This window comes from Aricia agestis, chromosome 2 (genome assembly GCF_905147365.1).
Source record: "Aricia agestis chromosome 2, ilAriAges1.1, whole genome shotgun sequence".
In the NCBI taxonomy this organism is placed as follows: Eukaryota; Metazoa; Arthropoda; class Insecta; order Lepidoptera; family Lycaenidae; genus Aricia; species Aricia agestis.
In genome coordinates, this window is record NC_056407.1 from 1,587,830 (window position 1) to 1,608,475 (window position 20,646).

Here is a 20,646-nt window from a genome sequence, read left to right on the forward strand (position 1 = left end):
AGTACCACTATCTTCCATGCTTAGAATCTTGATTTTTTGTTAATTATTTTGTAAGCATTGTCTTCGATTCTACACCTATTTCAGTAAATACAGGTCCTGGTCAAAATACAATAAATCAAGCCTCATTCTACTAGTGACCTTTGCAGAAGGACGGTGAATATTTTAAAAAGAAAAAGCTGTTACACTTTTGGTAATTGATAAATTAATGGTAATATTAAGTGAGTACTTAGAACGAGTTTTGTCTTCCGCGATTTTGCTGTCACTTGGAAATTGTTTTGTTAAAAAATTGTTGTTATGAAATAAGTCATTTGTTTTATTCTGGCATATACGACCGACTTAATTTAATTATTTATTAAATATTATGAGCAATTGTACTAGGGTCTATCACTATTCATGGTTTTTAACAATGAATTATATAAGACATAATATCACATAGGTACCTTAGATAATTTTACATGTTTTATTTATTTTTAAGTTTAGCTACAATAATTGACTGTAAATTATCAAAGTGGTAGGATTTTTGTCCTATACTATTATAAGAGTGGCACTTTTATTATAACTTTATAAATAAGATGTTGTACTCTTTATTGTTAAGTTTACCATCCGCCTTATGTAACTTATGTTACAAATAATTATTATGTGGATATAATAAAAGGTCTTTGCAAGATTCTACTAATATCTATTCGACTAATCTTATAAAAAGATCTCAATTTAATTTAAGTATACATTCAAAGAAAGATTTGATCTTATAGGTACCCTTATTACTATTTAGTATTTAGTAATGGCTTTGATAAACCTAAGCTAGGTTTATTACTGGATGAATAAGAGGTTATGCTCACACACAAAAATATTACTATTAGCCTATCCATGTTTGTGTCTCTGTCTGACACGTGGAAGAGCCACTTGACCACATGGATTGGCATAAGCGTGGTTAAAATATTTAAATATTTTTAGTGATTATTAGCTATAAGAAAACTTGTTATTTAACCAGACATATCGATCAATGTGTTCACATTAGATAATAATTAAAAAATATATTGCAAATACATTTTAATTTAATCCCCGGAAATAGCAAAAAAATGTTTACACAGTTATTTGTTCAAACTTCAATTTATTGGGTAGGTATGTTTTTTCAGTTAGTGTCCCAAATGATAATATTTTATTCTGTCTGCCTGTCAGGCATACCTTAGGAATCAGCTGTTTTGAACAAAAGCACCTTGTTTATTAATGTGAATTATGACTATATGGATATATCATACATAATATTATTATGACCATTGCCCTGTTTATTACGTTAGTTTCCATCAGATGATCTGTTTGATCGTTTGCCCTAGTATTTCTTATAAGCCGTTTCTATCTTCTTAATTATTTTTCGTCCCTTTATTCTTTGACTAAAGTGGATAGCGTCCATTGGCCTAATACTACCTAATATTATAAAGTAAAAGTGTGTCTGTGTGTCTGTTACATCTTCACGCTTAAACTGCTGAAGAGATTTTGCTGAACTTTGGTATGGAGATACCTTGAATCCCGGGAAAGGGCATAGGACAAAATTAATCCCGAAAAATTACGGTTTCCGGACGATAAACGAATTTTGGCGCATCAGAGTTGCGGGCGTCATCTAGTTAACTTAAAGTTAATAAACAGCAACGATAATGGCAAATATGGGCTATAACACTGTCTTGGACCGCGTTTACCGACATTACCGTACCGAGCGTATAATTTGGCCACATCGTATCCACCTACTACATGCCGTTACCAATTTACTATCGCCAATGTCATGTATTATAATATTAACGCGTAAAATATCAGGCTGACGCAATTATAGGTCATATTATATGAAAATTTAAGTACTTTTAAAATAAAAGTAAGTATTTAAGTTTTAGGTAAGTATCCTTAAGTATATAATGTGGAATTTCTCTATGGAAGTCTCTAAATGGCTGTTGTGTTCTCAGATACATATTATAATATGGACTTGGTATCCAAAATGCAATAAGTTACCTAGGGTAAGGTATAGGTACCGTGATGTCTTATCATTGACTAGCCAAAATACTAGTTTTTGCCTTTTGGGCATAAGCTTTTAAAAAACTATTATTATTTGTTATAGCAACACCAAGATTTTGAATTTTTTTTATATTTTTTTTACAAATCTACCCCCAATTTAATCTGCGCAAGAACCTTTGTTCTATCTCATATAGAACAAAGACTCGTCATTGTGAGCAAGGATTGAGGAGTGAGGACTTTCGGTACAGTATTTTTGCTCAGACACATTTTATAAATTCTTTCAAAATGTTCATCAAGGTATTGTTTGCTTTAGTCCTTTTTTGTAGTGGTGAGTATGAGCTTTTATTGGTTATTATAATCATTTAAAAGTGTAAATTTTCTGAAAAATCTTTGGGCATGTGACTGTAATTGTTCCTCGTGGGTCGTGGCTCATATGAATTACTATTCAAAGTATTTAAAATGATATACCTACTTATCTAAGATTATAAATACCTAATAGGTGTGATAAATCACATTTTTTATGGATTGTTTTTAAATTGTCCGATATTTTGTATCGAACCCCTCGATTCGACCTTCGTCCTTACAACGAAACGTGGATTGAACATGAAAGGATTAAACACATTGTACCTAATCAATTTTCTATACGTCACTTCACAGATTTTACTAATACTTTTCAGCCATGTGCAAGCCACATTTCGTAGAACTAGATGAAGAAGAGAAACAGCTGTACCGAGCGGCGTACGACAACTACGATGATGATGATGATGTGGACGTGGATGTGGGAGTCCTCACGCCCAAAGACAGCATCTGGCTAATGAAGGTGAGGAGAAATCAGGGCCCGATCTAAAGGGGGGGGGGGGCGAGCCGGGCATTTCCCCAGAGCGGCAAAAATGAGGTTCGGCGAAATTGACTTATTCCTATCTCCCAACCTAGCAATCCACCACTTGAGTTTGAGAATTTTACCAGCTAACCTACCTTAAGTTTGCTAGTGGAAATATTTGAGTATTTTACTTAAATATTCCTCCCATTTTCCCCCAACAAATATGTTTCCTGTATATGTAAAGGGCGGCGAAATTATCTTTGCCTGGAGCGGCTAAATGACTAGATCGGGTCCTGGGAGAAATTTTGATAGTTCAAACTTGAAATTGGAATCAACACACACCGCGACACAAAGCGACATTTGAAGATGATAGCTACGTGTTAACCGACTTCCAAAAAGGTTATAATATTATGTTCGGCCGTGGATATATATATTTTTTGTATGTTCAACAATTACTCCGCCGCTTGTGAGTCGAGTTTCTATTTCAGCCGCTGTACATTTGAATTTCGGCAATGCAACATCTTCTTGCATTTAGTCTAATATTATACGAGTAAACGGGATAGTATAACCGTCTCTTTTTCGCTGAACCGATTTATATGCACACAGCACGACAGATAATATTATGGAAGAGAACATTCGAAGGAACAAAATTCCTGGCAACATATAGTAAAAAATAAGTTTTGAACATAAGTCCCAAATGCACTGCTCGGTGTATGTTTATATTTCTCTATGGCGCTGCCTTTCTTTGTAAACTTACACTTCTATTTAATGTTAGTTAAAGTAACTGAAACCATTTGCAGGCTAAACTGAAGGAAGTGAAGGAGTTCATGCGAGCCCTGTGCGCCAACCTGCTGTCCACCAAGCTGAAGATCAAGGAGCTCGCCACCAAACACAAGCTGCACTTCAACAAACACACCGACAAGAAGCCATCGTATAACTATCAGGTACCTTTTTACCCTATTACTTAAAAAATGTGATCAAGCTGTAACATTTTATATTATTTGCTAGCAATAAACGACAATATGCTTGAAATAAGCTTGAAACGTTGCAATGTAACAGTACTCGTAGATAGGAAAGTACAAGTGATAATCTCATTCAGACTTTGTCATCACTCATCTGTGCCAAAATAAACAACTATCTATACAAGTGTAAAGATGGATCCCTAGAAACGACACAGGATAGTTTTATTGTGGAAACATGTTCAGTTTCCCTCCTGATAAACGAATTCTTGCCTTGTAGCACTATTACACTAACCTAACATATCAATTTTTAATGACGGCCAACAAGTATTCTATTAGCTATAAAAGCCTTTAATAACATAGTTCAGTTATTAGTATCATTTATGTTTTATGAGTTATGGCTTATAAAATATGACAGATACAATGTTAGTATAGTATAAACGTCGTTTTCCCGCCAACGACGCGCAGCATGATGAATGCTATCACAACATGCAGTGGTCACGTGACAAGACCTGTTGGCACTTCTACAGACTAGAAACTAGACGAAGGGCTGTTCGACTGATCGCATTCCAGTTGTTGACTAAAGTTTCAAATAAGTCAGTGGAGTAGTGACCAATTACGCTTACGTTAGGTACTATCAGAGAATTTAATGAGACCTACGTAGTTTGGTCGCGTTATGTCAACGGTCAAACCCATCCGACCGATCACAGCTAACATTGAATTGACATAAGTCAACCACATGACGTAGGTCCGTCAACTGCCTAGGAATCAATTTCTCCAATAGTACATTTTCACTAATGACTAAATTCTGTCGCTATACAACTCTCTTCCCTTTTTTTCTCCCCCTAACATGATCAGTGCTTGTTGTATTCATATGAATTATTATTCTTAATACAGTTTTCTTTCGGTATTTTTATATTTGGTCGAGTTCGTTTCATTTTATTACATTCATAGGTACTCTACGATTACCTTATTTTTAAATTATTTTTTTAAATTATGTAGGTAAGTATATAATATACATTTTCTTGTTGTATATAATATACAACAAGAAAATGTAACTATCAGATTGATGTGCCATTGCACAACGCGATTAATACGCGACATTTAAATTGGTGACATTATAGCCGCCCACAGTCGACTTTGTTTATATTTATTGTCACAATGAACAAAAACAGAGTATATTCTTGTTACTTACAAAGTGTAGGTTCCGAAAATAACCCAGTATACTGTATCTAAGATCAGTGCTCGTGACGCCACATCAAAATATCAATGCCATACTGTTGATTCGTTCCGAAATATTCTGCCTAGTATAATATGACTTATATAATATTATAGGGATTAGGGACGTCATTATTGTAAATCCATACTTATATTGTAAAGGCGAAGTCTGTCCGTCTGTCTGTTACCTCTGCACGCCATAACCGCTGAACCGATTTTTCTGTTTGGTACAGAGATACTTTGGATCCCGGGAAAGGAAATAGGTTTTCACCACGGAAAAATGTGCGGTTCCCGCGTGATACCTAAGCGAATTAGTGCGCAACGAAATTGCGGACATCGTCTAGTAAATACATAATACACGAGAAATAATATGGAACTATCACTACATAAAACTACAACGTCTCAAACATGACGTCATAACCAGTTGCCAGTATACTTTTTTTTATGAAATAAGGGGGCAAACGAGCAAACGGGTCACCTGATGGAAAGCAACTTCCGTCGCCCATGGACACTCGCAGCATCGGAAGAGCTGCAGGTGATTTGCCGGCCTTTTAAGAGGGAATAGGGTAATAGGGGAGCGTAGGAAAGGGAAGGGAATAGGGGAGGGTAGGGAAGGGACTAGGGTAGGGGATTAGGCCTCCGGTAAACTCACTCACTCGGCGAAACACAGCGCAAGCGCTGTTTCACGCCGGTTTTCTGTGAGAACGTGGTATTTCTCCGGTCGAGCCAGCCCATTCGTGCCGAAGCATGGCTCTCCCACGTATAAAATATACTGGGTTATATTTCAGAACGTATGCTAAATTCTGTAGCAGCTGTTATTTGTTCCTATTTGTTCCAGCCATATGTCTTGCTATTTGTTCCAGCCTTACCATCCAACGCCATCATACCAACCATCATATGAGCCCCAGCAGCCTCAGTATGGACACGAGGGACATTACAACTACTAATTAACTAGTTGAGTAGTCATTTAATTAATGCCTAGTTACCGAAAATTACGTCAAAATATGTTAATTGTGAGAATGCTTCTAAGCTAAAGTTGGGTACCTACGTCAAATTTTGTTCAATATTTTCAAAGGCAGAATTTTATAAGCAGAATGTAATGTTTTTTTAGAATAATTGTTATTTCAAATACTTAATCTTCAAGTCTTCTCTGGCAGAAGAATCATGAAGGTTAATAAATCTATTTTAATATTAGACTATATGCAATTTGAATTATGTTATAAAAATAATATTTAGTTATGTATTTTAAATAAACAGTTGTATTGTAGCGCGTTGATGTCTTTTCTTTGTACATATTTTGTTAACTGTTAAATATTGGTTTCTTACTAATTATGATCCCATTTTTAAGATAGAATTGATATATTTCTAGATTCTATCCAGATTAAGTATATTCTATGACTATTTAAGTAACCATTATTGGTGCAAATGTCGACATGGATCAATCACACCTTTAACCTTTTCCCTCGTTCAATACAACTATTTAGGGCGAATACACATGCGATGCGAATTTGCAGTTATCTGTGAGAGCCCTTAAGAGGATACACCAGGGGCGAGAGAAATTGAAAATAGGTATTTGAAAATGTATTGCTGTCTCACCAATCTCAAGTCTCCCACCGCAGAGCGCGATAGAGACAACACGACAAAAGTTCTAATAATAGAACAGAAAATCTTCGATTCGTTGTCCGCTGATTCCTTCTCCAAAACTTAACCGATTTAAGTAATTTTTTCATTAAGAATTAAAGCAACGCTTGAGCTGTGTTCCTATGTTTAATTTTTTTTGTATATTCTAGCCAGTTTTGTTTTCTGGGTGTTTGAACACAGAGGAAAATCTGGCCATTTTTTTGGGTTTTTGGACGTTTTTATCTTTTTTAATAATTAAATTATGAAAAAAAAGAAAACATAGGGACATGCTAATAGTGGCCATAGATATTCAGAAAAAAATCATAACTCCACCGGCATTATCCAGGGAGGAAACAGGGGACAGCGTTTGTATGGAAAAACGGCGGTGTGGAATCCTCTTAAAGTACGCATTTTGACATTTGCACTGATGACTCACTACAACGCAAATAGTCTAGATACATTAGAATAACTAGATCAGCCTACGCCGTGCGCTCTCTGCCCTTGCTCATCTCATGACGCGACGACAGTAAACTTTCACTGTATACTATACCAGGGCTTTCCAAAGTTTTAAGACAATGGAACTCTTTTTTACGGTGGGAACGCATCCCCAGCGGCTGGGGGAATGGTCGCCGGGGTATGTTGGACACCCCAGGTGTTGCGGTAAAGAGGAGAACCCGGGGCTACCCACTAAAACCCACCGGTGCCTCCTTACTCCGCTACGCTACTGGGCCACCGGACCCGCCTGCGAGGGCGATATCTGCGGCAGCCCAGTTAGCGGCGTCTGCTTGTGCAGACTCCTCCGCAGCAAGCATTGAGCTCTGCTGAGCCTCCCGAAGACAATGGAACCCTAAGAAAATACTTTTAACCTTATTGAACTTTTACGGGGCAAATGTACCTAACGATACTGCTCTAGTCCGTGCCAAAATCGTGCTAATGTAATAATATAAATAGCAAATTATAAGACATTTCCGTAGCACGCATTTCACGCTTAATATAATATTTTAATAATGGTGGAACTCCGAGAACTACGCCGCTAAACTTTGGGAAACCCTGCTAGCAAACTTGTACTGCTCGCTATAAATCTAAGAAAGTGCATTACATAAATTAAGTTATTGAGAAGGTCGGCGGCGGCGGCGCGCGAGCAGTCAGCCGCGGCGCGCGACCACGCCACACGTCTGCAGGTGTACTAGAGGCGACGAGACCGAGTTTCCGACGAGACCGTAGCTCCGACGAGACCGCAACTCCGACGAGGCCGTGTCCGACGAGGCCGTGTCTCCGACGAGGCCGTGAATCCGACGAGCGCCTAGTTTTACATCTGTCAAATGCAACAATGTTCCTAATACTCATCCCGGTCGTAGTGGACATGTCACTGTCGATACAGTAGCTCCAGCCGCCGAGATGTACTGCTTATGGATTGTTTTGCTGGTGGGTACCTGTTTTACTAATTACTACCTATAAGTTTAGTTCGACGATCAAACTTAACGAAAAGTGCTCCTTGGTCACTAAATCTTGTGGCTGCTCTTAATCGTTTGATATAATATCAAGCCTTCTTTTGATCCAATAAGAAGAATGAAAGAGATAGTGTAACTTAATCCACTTAATGGCGCAACCTTCAAGTTTCATGTTAAATTAAAATCTCAAAAAAGGTTCAGGCTCCAGGTCTCCAAAACAAGCAAAGGGACAAACTTTAGACCTGCCTCATTAATTTTAAGTTCTATTAACCGACTTAAATAGGAAGTGAGTATTATTTTGAAATAATGTACAAACGCAGCCTTAGCCAGTGAGCGCCCACAGACCGACCTTCGAGGTTGGTCTTGTTACTTTTTAAATCAATTCATAACGTTCAGGAACTTTACGTATCACTTTTTATAGACGACATCTTTTTTTATTAAGGCTTTTTGCCGTCAATCCTGCATGTGAAAGGATTCATGTTTATGTATGCGATAAACATTTATTCATGACACAAAGTTGCAATTTATCAAACCCTTGACAAGATAGCTATACCTAGTCAGGTTTATGTTAAGTTTTTGCATAAAGTAAAGTTGTGACGAGCTTATATAGGTCAAATTTTAATGATATCAAGCGTTAAAATTGTTCATAACATGTAGAAACGTTGGCAAAATATTAACTCATTGTTGAATCCACTTTTCATCCCTGTTTCTGGGACAAATTTTTGTCTGAAGGTTGATTTCACAGTAATACCAGATTTCATGCATTTTTTCCACTATATTTTATTTTCTTTAATATATTATCGATAATATCAATATATTATCAAATTATAGATATATAATCAAATTACTGTAAATTACTGTAAAACATCCGCCATTCGAAAACATTTTAAAACAATAGCTTATCAAACTTACAATTTACAAAACCTACTTCCTAATCAAAACCTTCATTACCTAAGTGCAATCCATTATCTAACCGCTAGGTGCTAGACCATGACCCTGAAGCGGAATCCAGTTCACCAGCGGTCGGGTACTTAATTAATACTTGAAGTATGTAATGGCATACACGGAATACAACAATTTGTTGACAATTCCAATACGCTTAACGTTTAGCATTCCTGTGAAATTATTTAAAACGTTGTATTTGATGTGGATTATTTTTCAAATGGGCATACAGGCAGAGGATCTCCTGATGGAATGGGATTACCGTCGTTCATAGACTCTCGAAATACCGGAGTGAAGTACCCTCTCAAATCAAATCAAATCATTTATTTGGGGCATCAGAGGTCCATATAACATATGCCTTAAATCTAACATACGTATCGATGATATTATAATAAATACCTTAAAACTAATATACATAATATATTATACTTAAAAACTAACACTGTCACGTTTTGCCGGCGACGTGACTCGCTTCGTTCCGGAGTCTCCCCCGGAACCTCCGATACAGTACCATCGGCCAGAACTCCGGCGCCTCGAAAGTCGACAGAAGATTCGTCGGTACTCTCACCACAAATGAGCTAAAGTTAACCTTGTGACAAGACTGCAGACGCTCAACCCTCAGGCGCAGTGTCGTCTTCTCTGGTATCAAGCACTTGTCCTTCCTCTAACGGCCTTCGCCCACTGCGAATTTTAGTAGCGATCCAGTCGCACAACTATGAAGCGCACGACTGCAACACTACTAACTCGCGTTAGTCGCAATTCCCTTCCCTATCCTCCCCTATTCCCTTCCCTTCCCATCCTTACCCTCCCCTATAACCTTATTGCCTCTTAAAAGGCCGGCAACGTACCTGCAGCTCTTCTGATGGTGCGAGTGGCCATGGGCGACGGAAGTTGCTTTCCATCAGGTGACCCGTTTGCACGCTTGCCCCCTTCTTTCATTAAAAAAAAAAAACAAAAAAACAACAAGGACTGAATCATTTAGTTTAGTTTAGTGCAACATAAAATATCTGCGAAGAGTAGTTAAGAAAATATGAACCTTTTTTTATTTTAAAATGTCGCTACAGGATTACCTAAACTCGACGACGATTCAATCGTCAGTGCTTTATATGGAAGCTTCTTTGGGGTATACTAAACATCCCCTATCTTAATCTGACAGATGCTATTACCTTTCAATATTCGAAAATAACTTTTTTAACCCACCACGTGAGAAATCTGATTTCTATACCATGATAACTAGACACAATATGTCAGAAGCCTATAGATACAAGATTAATGTGACACGCTCGAGCTTGTCGCGAAATCCCCTCTTCCCCTCCCTAAGGGCCTGTATTCACTTTGATTACTGCGAGTGCAAGTGATTTGTGCAGGTGATTAGAGATTAGGAGAAAATGAAGGACTTGCACTAATCAGTCACTGTCCACACTTCCTTTCACCTGATCATTCGTCTGTGTAATCTACTGTTTGTTTGTGCAGCAAACAAACAAACAGTAAGTACAAATAAAATTGAAGTATAATATTTCCATACAATTAACTTGTTTAATGTGTTTAGGTGTAATGAATGTGTTTTGAAACAGTTGTGCTCAAGGACCGGCCGGCCGGGTATCCGCGTATCAAGGCGAGAAATATAATTAGTGTCCAGTATTCATCGATAGGGTTTTTGGGTTTCATCGTTGTAAGGACATTTTTAGGATTCCATACCCAAGAGGCAAAAACGGGACTCTATGTCGTAGGTTACACAGTTAAATTTTCATCAATCTGATCCATCCATCCGGTAAAGATTGACGAAAATTTGATCGTCTTATCCGCGGATTGATGGATTGATCTTATTTTTAATATGAACTTTTTATAACCATCAATATTCCGCTGATCAGATTGATGGATCAGATTGATAAAAAATTTGACCGTCTAACCGTATATTACTTCAATGTCTGTCTGTCCGTCTATCTCCAGGCTGGATCTCAAGAACGGTGACAGCTAGAGAGTTGAAATTTTCATAAATTATGTATTTCTGATGCTGCTATAACAATACATACTAAAAACAAAATAAATCAAATAATTAAGGCGGGCTCCCATACAACAAACTTGATTTTTTGCTTTATATCAATAATGGCTAAGTATACGAAGAAACTTGAAATATTCCCAAAATACATAATAGTAGGTATTAGTATTTTAATAATTGATAATAAAATTAAAATTAAATACATATTTAAGGGGGGGCCATACAAAAATATATTCTTATGTCTATTGTTGCTCTTAAATGGGACGGAAACCTTCGTGGGCGAGTCCGACTCGCACTTGGCCAATTTTTTTGGTTCACTTGGTCATACAGATCAAGGCTTTTCAATTAGCCATGAAATTTATAATATTATGTCATATCCATTTCCATCACAATTCACAATTTACAAGAACTCTGATGCTTCCTTGCCGTTATTCCATCCTGGATTTCTATTAGACCAAAGTTTTCTCGAGTCGAGAATTCTATCTCGTTTTCACCATTTTAATGACTTTAATATAATTGTGTCGTTAGCACAAAGCTCATTAAGAAGGTAACATTATTCTGAAAGTAGGTACTTCTAAGCCCGCAACTCGTTGCTAATTTTTATCGCATAGGAACCGTACTTTTTTCCGCGACAAAAATTATCATAAATGCCCTTTCCCGTCTCTCAAAGTATTTCCATACCAAATTTCATCTAAATCAGTTGAGCCGTTTAAGCGTGAATTCAGAATCCTTGTTCTTATAAAGAATAAGAATTCTGAATGTAGTTTGTAGATTAGTTGTATGTACGTATGTTTGTATGTACATGTATGTATGTATGTAGGTTGTAGCTCAGGAGCTAAAATTGTTCTCACTGTACCACCACGTGAACATCACTATGATCTTTCCACGTTCAAGTACAAGTCGAATCCGAATCTCCTCCGTCCTCGCACAACACTTCCTCATATTTCCTTAATTACTCTGTAGATGACATTTATTACTGCTACACTTGATTAATATAATTTATTTTATTTCTTTTTGATTAATGTTTTATTAACTATTTAAATTGGGGAAAAGATCAGGGTCGTAGCTAGGGATGGCGGCGCCCAGGGCAGCAATTAGAACCCCTGAATGAGCGATGTTAGAGGGCGCCAAAATAGGTGCTAAATAATAAAATAAATTGACCCATTAATTGGATTTTCTAGATTTATTTTTGAAAGCTATTTCTAATTTTTTATCCCTGTTTCAACCAATTAAAATTCAGTCTTCAAGAAGTCTTTGACCGTTTCGGTACATTTTTTACATTATACTTACAAATGTTAAACAAAAGAAGGAATTTCATAAAAACTACAAGCAATTGACTTTAAACAGTCCTCAATGAAGTACCGAAGACTTGATAATTCGACGATAATGTTATTGGGCGATTATATTTTTTGCTACCGAATTCCGAGCGACTTGTTATTGTGGCACTTAAGATTATCTTGTTTCAATTAACTATGTATATTTATATACATTTATTGCTATAACACAATTTAAGGTTCCGTATCCGGAGAGCAGTTAAAGCAAATGTTACGAGGCTGCATCTCAAGAAGTATGGTAGGAAGACATTTATAATTTTTACTAAGTAATTATATATTTCTGTAAAAATTAAATTAAAGAGAAGCTCCCATAAGAAATATAATCTTTTTTGTGCTTAAAGTGTAATGCTATCTAATAAATATTATTATACAGAACCTTCTGTGCTCGAGTCCGAGTCGACTTGCTCGTTTTTTTTTAATAAACCAGGAAACAAAAATATGGAACAATAATTATTACTAATAGCAAGCACTAGGCGCCGCCCATGGACACACAAATCACTAGAGAAGTTACACGTGTATAGGGTTGCCATCCGTCCGGGTTTCCCCGGATTTGTCCTAGTTTGAAGGGCGTCCGGGGACCGTCCAGCCGAGTTTTTGAAAAGTGTCCGGGTGAAATCCGGACACTTTTGTCGAAAGAAATCCAACTTTTTAGTCATGCAACAACAAACGAAAGATAAAACCTTGCTAAGCATACACACGGTTTCTTCTTTAATCAAAAAGTACGATTTCAAGGATCAGATTTTAACAAATTCTTGTAATTGGAAAAGGAAGATGTTTTAGCAAAAATTGGCAAAACGTAATTGTAAAATGTAATTTATACTTTTTAAGAGGTGTCCGGGGAAATAACCACATTTCGGCCAAATGTCCGGGAATTTTGTCGTGCCTGACCGGCCAAGGCAATTTGAGTGATGGCAACCCTACACGTGTAGCTCCAATATTAGTTCTGGTCGTTGGGCCTCCGGCTACCAAGTACTCATGTGGGGACAAAATGATTAATGTGGTGTGGTTTCACGCCAGTTTTATTTGAGGCCGTGATATGCGTTTACAATACGAACACTGCAGTGCCGCCGTAACTAAAAACGTCGTTTCTTATTGCCTTATTAGTTTGGCCTCAGTTTTATCTAAGACTAATGTTTCTGATCTTGACATTTATTTTCTTATTAGTAGGCTCTTAAGCCCTACTTGGCTAGTGATCAACTTTTTATCAAACGCCGCTTGCATTAGAATACTGTTTGGAAACCACCATCTGCCACCGCCAAGAAATCAGATAATGCAATCAGCTAAGCAATTTCGCTACACACAGACATGTTTGCACTTTTAATGATGCAGAAATTTTATTTCATTTTTTAGAGTACATCGTACTTTTTTATTTACTCTATTTTATTTTTCTGAGTAATTAACTAATTAATGATGACATTAATGGGCCTTAAATTAATCTAATAATTGCAGGCCGTAAATAATTTTTATACTTACCTAACAGATATCGATTTAGTGCCTATTATAGTAGGAATTTAGTAGCAATTATTACTCTGATACTGATGGAGCTGTAGAATAATGTTGCATTTGCCCCTTCATACAGAAACAAAGGTGAAGCTAGGTCAGGTAAGGTTACCTTACATTCATCAAATTCAAAACGAAATATTTTATGAGAACCTAGATATAAAAATGATTGGTATTAAGTTCTGCTTAACACAAAATAAAAATATTTTCCTTTATAATTTATGGACATTAACGCATATTATATGCCTATTAAATACATATTAATATGAAATACAACGGTGACATTCTCTAACACTTATTATTTAACTAAAGAGGTATTTTTTTGTTTGTAGGAGGCAATCTCTGAACAAATGGTACCGATTGCAAAAATTTTAACAGCAGTAGAAAGTCCTGAGTGATATAGGTTATATTTAATGTACCTATAAAAAGCGGGCGAAGCCGCGGGCAAAAGCTAGTATATTATATTCATTGGAAACAAAATGCACTTAAAGTTGAAACGGTTTCATATACTTACCTTCTCGTATAATGTCAAAGTTCGATGAAATGATGTACCTCGTAGGTACTCGTATGTTATCGATGCCGTCGATACACATACCAAAATAGCAATCATGATGGTCCCAAGTTCAGTCCCGCAAGGCCAGCGGTCAGTGACTGGCGCCGCGGGCTTCAGTTCCGCTCCGGTTAATAGCACGAACCGCCACTGACACCAGGACTAGCCCGAAACTGGTTCTCAGTGCCTAGCTCGTAAAAATAGGTACTAATGCGCAAATCCTATTCTGAGCTTTTATTGGCCTATAATTGTAATACAGCTTGAACCAACTGAGTTACATAGACTTTGTTTTATTATTATGATCTGTCTGTTTTAGCTAATATTTGTTTACTTTTTATACTGGTCACCACTTATTATTATTTTAAAATTATTTGCACATATTTTATCAGAATAATAAATGGTAACCAGGGCCAAATTAAAGGCAGTCCTTAAGACCATTAATTGGGCTTTTCAGACTTATTATTTAGAAAATGTTGCCTTAAAACGTTTTTAAGCCGAAGTCGGCTTTTCAGTTAAAGCTATTTTAAATGTAGGTAAAAGTTAAAACCTACTAGGTCCATACCGAACCTATGCAATCATTTAGCTTTACATGCGCTAATAATAGTGATCTATATAAGTACCAACTTGTACATCTATATAGGCTGTATGTACCTCACAAACATGTTCTCGAGGCAGGAAGTAGACCTTGCATTGGGATCAAAATATTTTTACCTGCTCCCAGCGCTGTCAGATAAAGTTCATACTACTTTTGCGACAGTAATTTACGTATATAGTGCAATTAATATGGAATTTTACTCGCCTTTATGCAGATAAAATATGTTATTGCGGTGCCTCACGACACCTTTATTGAAATTCTGGTTTATTTAAACAGTTAAATAGTTATGTGTCATGTTACATTTTATGTTTGTAAAGTTATGTTTGCGATGGATTTAATCGTTTTTTTTTTTATTTCAGATCTTGCCATGTTCGTCGGTGACCTCGAAACCAGTAGACTACGAAACGAATGCTCAAGTACAACAGATTCCTACTGTAAATAGTGATAGTAAATTCCTAGCCGATGCTCAAAATATACCAAAGCAGTCTACTAGTGATGGGGAGATCATATCCGTTAGAATCACATCCTCGATCGCCGTCGATAGAGGAAAGATTAAACACTTCGAGGACGCCAATAGATACGACTCCTCGAGTCACAAGCAGAATGGCTACGAGGTCTACAATCCATCTACCGTGGACGTAGGAGAGACTACTGTCGCCACAGAGTTTGCCGATTTCACGACCGTACCGACGACGGGGGCAGAAGTAAACGAACATACAGATGCTCCACCGGGCTTCGAAGGTGCGAATATGGAGTACATCAAACAGTTGCAAGCTAAGAAGGGCCAGCGAGGTGTAAACAAGTTTGAAGGAAATCATTACCGACCCGAAAACGAGGAAAACGACAACGTAGCAAACGAATCCGAAATTAAGCCCTCGATAGATTTAAATAGAAGTGACGAGGAGAACGACGATGTGCCATTAGCGAGATCAGTCCCACTTTCCTACTCATCAAGACGATACTTGCAGGACTCCACGCAGAGGTCGCAGGGAGCTTACAAGTTGACTACGGTCAATTTCAACGTCGTTCACGACGTCAACGATGCTAATCCGAGCGAACCGACCGGCTACGTGAGCGACAATCGCGCCTCCAACTTGCAAACGTTTTACAGTGAGCCGGCGAAAGTGTACAGCAAACCGGCCCAAGTGTACAGTGAACCGGCCAAGTTTTACAGTGAACCCTCGAAAATATACAGTGAGCCCGCCAAAATTTACAGTGAACCCGCCAAAATCTACAGCGAGCCTGCGAAAATTTACAGCGAGCCGGCCAAGTTCTACAGCGAGCCGGCTTCCCTCCATCTGGAGTCGAGGCAGCGGAGCCCGGCGTGGAAGCCCTCGAGCGGCTTTCACCGGGCCACGACGCCGGGGACCCTCTCAAGTACAGTGGAGGCCCAGAAGGTTCCGGAACATCAGCCGGAGAAGAACTACGAGGTGGACGAGAAGGTGAGCGTGATGACCGACGGCCGCAGCCACGGCGTGCAGCAGAACCCCGACAACTGCAAGCAGGAGAACTGCAAGGTCGGCTACGTCGTCGAGGGCCGGCAGTTCAGGAAATACAGGGTAGAGGAGAGGACCCCCGATGGGTTCATCGTGGGGGAGTATGGGGTAGTGAGGAACGAGGATGGGGCGTTGAGGGGAGTGAGGTACACCGCCGATTCGGAAGCCAGCCCCAGCCTCATACACGACGCTCTCATGAAGTTCTTGCAGCTCAAATGATACTTTTTTCTTTGCTTTTGTCTTACCTGATTTTGCAGTTTCTGCATCCAAATGTGTCTAGAATACAAAGACACTATTAAACTCTTTATTTTTTTAACTGTATGATTCGAAAAGACTGAATTCGTTTTTGTGCTCAAACGTCTGGTCTTCGTATATATTTTAAGTGCCTACTTTTTAATTTTTGTATTAACTTTCTCCTTAACTTCTTGTTCATTGTTTCTATTTTGATGATCAGGATAAGTCAGTTTATGTAAATGCAGTTTCTATCGATGTATATTGTATATACCTAAATCTTTTCTCGAAGATATATTTGTGAAGGCTGCTTTATATTCTAGCAAAAGTTACTTCTTCGCAGCTTACGCAGCTTCTGCACAAGAATACATAGCATCCTTCAGCATTTTAGGCAAATTAGTCAATTACTTTCTTTTTAGCATGAATAAATTCCTAACAGTGTAAGGTTAGAAAATTTTCTTTTTCTGGAGCATCAATAAAATGCTGTGATAAGAAACAAACTCGTTTATTTAATTACCAATTAACATATGCATGCCGATACAACGTACAATAATATCCATCTTTGTTCAGTACAGGAGTGAGCGCTAGAATAGAATGCGGCCCTAAAAATCACCTAGATAGAAGTAATTCTTTGGCGTTTTGTGAACCTTTTTAATGGCATGACAAAGGAGCTCCACCCTCCAGCGCTCGTGACTGTACACGACACAGTAACAGCGGACCACGCGCCTGTACGAGCTAATATTATAACATTTAACCTTCAACATTAACATTTCAAAATAACAGCTATGGGTGCCACGATAAATATCTGCAATCGAAAAATAACAGTCGATTTGTTCGAATGAGATCATAGTAATTGTCTCTTTATTATCTACTTGAATGGATTATGTAACGTGCAGGGGCGTAGCTAAGCCGGCGGTGCCCGGGGCCGCGCTCGAAAGTGCCCCGATATTTACGACTACGAGATAAACGCGGCCTCCCTACGCCACTGTATTTTGACTTAATTATTTTGCAACTGTATGTAACTGTAAAGGTAAATTGATAATTATTTTAATATTTTCAAAAGGTATATTATTAATTATTGAAAAAGTTAATCTATATAATATTTTTTTAATATAAACACTTCTTAATACTTCGGCAATTATACGTAAATGTAACTTCTATTGATCTTATCATTTTCACTGGAAATGTATTATTCTACAGCCGTATTATAATATTTCTTGATATAGTCAAAAGATATGCATAAGATAAAAGGTTATTGGAAATAGGAATGTGACTCTCAGAAGAAGAAATTAATTAATTCTAAAGCTGGAATGTTGATTAAGATGCAAATAATAGCTAACCGCCTTGTCGCAGACGAATATAGGAACTTTGCTGTTCTCTAAGTGTTTTTTTTTTAAATGACGTCACAGTCTTTTCGAGACTTTTTGCCTACGAACTGTTCTTTTTTTTATCAAGCTATATCAGGCCGTCAATCTTAACAATAACAATACTTTACATAACCACACATTCCTACACAATACATAGATACTTCATCGTAGCATATATTATCCACCTACATGATATATTACGCCTCAAGTCAAATTTATTTATAAATGATTCAAAAGTTGCGCTCAATTTTAAGTGAAATTATTTGATAAAGCTTCAAATTAGACATAATCTGCAATCCGAAGCTAAAACTAACCAGGCTTAGAATTAAATGTAAGAACACAAATAATTATTGACATGACAACCTTACGAAACCTAAAGGTAATTGTTTGTTTCCTTTATATCTTATATTTAATGACAATTTGAACGTTAAGCTATAATAAATATTTAAAACTTTACATAGTACAACACAACAATCACTTCGCAACACTCAAACGTAAGGTCTGAATTACACTAGCTTGTGCTCAGTATCTACACGAAAGTAGTGTTTGTGCAAGAAGCAGGTGTATTTTGACCTCAAATCTACTCATTCCGATTCAGTGGTGTATGACACAATTAAAACGTATCATGTCTAAATTAAAGTAATTTGAAATTAGTCTAAGAAAATAGGTATATAAAAATCATCAATTGAGTATGCTACTAAAAGATTAAACTGCTATAAAAGTAATGTACGAATTTTCTAGTTTTTAAGTATTTGAATAAACTTTGAATTTTCAACACCACTGCATCTCAACATTTTGTAAATCAATCGTGGAAGCACATTTAATATATTGAACTATTTATTTGTTATCCGATAACATTTATATTATCTAGCATCGAGCTCAGTAAATAGAAAGAAAAGATTATAGTTCCTTCTCTTTTCTTTATCTCACTAGCTTCTATTTACTGAACTCAAAATTTACGAATTTATCGACTAAAAGTGGTCTCTTCGTAACAGTAAAATATAAACGCCTCTATAATATTTTATTAACTACGATATTTAAAATTGTAATTTACTTAGTTGAAATATATTTATCGTTGTTTCAAAATGTTTCATAGAAGTAAAGAAATTGTGTTTCATGAGTGTTAAATTGACAATATACGAAAAAACATTGTCTTAGCATTAATTAGACAATGAGGCCTATATTCTAATAGGCCAGTAATAACTTTCAATCTTTGATAATATTTTTACAAATAAATCCTCAATATCAGTTTTATTACAAATTCTTATCTAGTGTATTTGAAAATAATGTACTGACTACGGATCAATTAAAACTCTGTGAGTTTTCAATTTCAAAGGGTTAATTCTTTTTCACTTTACCTCGTTAAGGATATTTTCCAGAATGTAAGTAATGTTAAAAAATAAATCCATACTCAAAAATACAATTTCTACCAAAGAACTAAACAGTTTAAAACAAGTGCTATGTGTACAGACTACAGAGTGCACATATCACCTTGAAAATAATTCGTACCGGAAATATTTTGAAAGTCACGCATTTATTAGCGCAATGACTTTCGCTGATATTTCGTTCCAACTGTACTACAATGAAACACATTCCGACAACTGACGAGATAACATCTGACAGTATAATTAAAAACGTTGGTCTAAGGATATGCCCGATAGATAAGTTTCGAGTTACGAAGCCTCTCAAAAGATATACAAAGTTCAAGATTAGGAATATAACACTAAAAACGATAGGATAAAATACAATCGGTAGATACGATCTCAAAAATTGCGTACGTCAATCGAAAAATAATACAAAAGTAAGTACCAAAAAATATCGGTAAATTTTCGTCGAAACACACAACGGAACCATCAAAAGTAATGGCAGTGTCACACGATGCTGAAATCAGATCTAACCAAAAGGAATGCTTGAGGTCCTAAAGAGGCCCCTATTGTTTAGTCGTACGTCTCCGACTCCTGCTGCACCAGCTTGAACCGGCGCGGGCTCTTCACGGCGATGGAGCCGTGGCCCTCCAGGGACAGCCGCCCCTTCATTTGAAGATACCTGCACATATAAGTATGTTGTTATGTAACGTAAAAATAACCTAGCCTTGGATCCGACTCAATACTTGTTATTATTATATTCTTATTAGGTACAGAACAGTAATAGCACTTTTAATATCAAAATAATTAGAGAGCAAAAACATCAAGCGAAGTATAAAATTTTACGAGGGTCCGTTTTTAAGTTTATTACCTTAATTTTACTACAAAAATTGTTATTTATTGTAATAATTATGACAATAATTTTTTACAGAAAAATTGGGCCATTTCCTATGAAACAAGGTTTATAAAATATTAAATACGTTAGCTTAATGTATTTGTATATTATATATTATAATGGATGTACAAATTACCAAGAGCAATTACAAATTATGCAAGAGGTGAAATACACGTAAAACAGTTATTTTAAGAAACCGCAAGAAATTATTATAATAATGTATTAATTGTTTTACTATTTAATCATACCTGGGAGACCAAAATTTGCTCCGAGTTTTTTAATACTACGAAAGAAAAAAATATAC

The 20,646-nt window shown here is 36.8% G+C and overlaps 3 protein-coding genes across 5 annotated transcripts in view; 2 read left to right on the forward strand and 1 right to left on the reverse strand.

Annotated features, from left to right (window-relative positions):
• The first annotated feature begins 2,191 nt into the window (after nucleotides 1–2,191).
• Nucleotides 2,192–6,212, forward strand: LOC121735321. Its single transcript, XM_042126111.1, has 4 exons — nucleotides 2,192–2,329; nucleotides 2,679–2,821; nucleotides 3,622–3,765; nucleotides 5,862–6,212. The coding sequence occupies exons 1-4, from the start codon at nucleotides 2,287–2,289 to the stop codon at nucleotides 5,943–5,945; spliced, it is 414 nt and encodes a 137-aa protein (XP_041982045.1). The 5' UTR covers nucleotides 2,192–2,286; the 3' UTR covers nucleotides 5,946–6,212.
• A 1,544-nt stretch (nucleotides 6,213–7,756) lies between these two features.
• On the forward strand, nucleotides 7,757–17,211 carry LOC121735313. Its single transcript, XM_042126098.1, has 3 exons — nucleotides 7,757–7,817; nucleotides 7,908–8,043; nucleotides 15,349–17,211. Exons 2-3 carry the CDS (start codon nucleotides 8,017–8,019, stop codon nucleotides 16,702–16,704), a joined length of 1,383 nt encoding a protein of 460 aa, XP_041982032.1. The 5' UTR covers nucleotides 7,757–7,817; nucleotides 7,908–8,016; the 3' UTR covers nucleotides 16,705–17,211.
• LOC121735291 (uridine phosphorylase 1) overlaps nucleotides 17,206–20,646 on the reverse strand; it is a 28,949-nt gene continuing 25,508 nt past the window's right edge. For all 3 annotated transcript variants that reach the window (XM_042126088.1, XM_042126079.1, XM_042126071.1), the window contains one exon: nucleotides 17,206–20,129. In XM_042126088.1, the coding sequence (XP_041982022.1) occupies nucleotides 20,021–20,129 (109 nt within the window). In that variant the 3' untranslated portion in view covers nucleotides 17,206–20,020. The remainder of the gene's footprint in view (nucleotides 20,130–20,646) is intronic.

Bases quoted from the DNA above. Each gene is read 5' to 3' on its own strand.
- LOC121735321 (XM_042126111.1), top strand. From the start codon at position 2,287: ATGTTCATCAAGGTATTGTTTGCTTTAGTCCTTTTTTGTAGTG. The intron at 2,330-2,678 runs GTGAGTATGAGC...AATACTTTTCAG, and splicing joins TTTAGTCCTTTTTTGTAGTG to CCATGTGCAAGCCACATTTC. The intron at 3,766-5,861 runs GTACCTTTTTAC...TATTTGTTCCAG, and splicing joins AGCCATCGTATAACTATCAG to CCTTACCATCCAACGCCATC.
- LOC121735313 (XM_042126098.1), top strand. From the start codon at position 8,017: ATGTACTGCTTATGGATTGTTTTGCTG. The intron at 8,044-15,348 runs GTGGGTACCTGT...TTTTTATTTCAG, and splicing joins GCTTATGGATTGTTTTGCTG to ATCTTGCCATGTTCGTCGGT.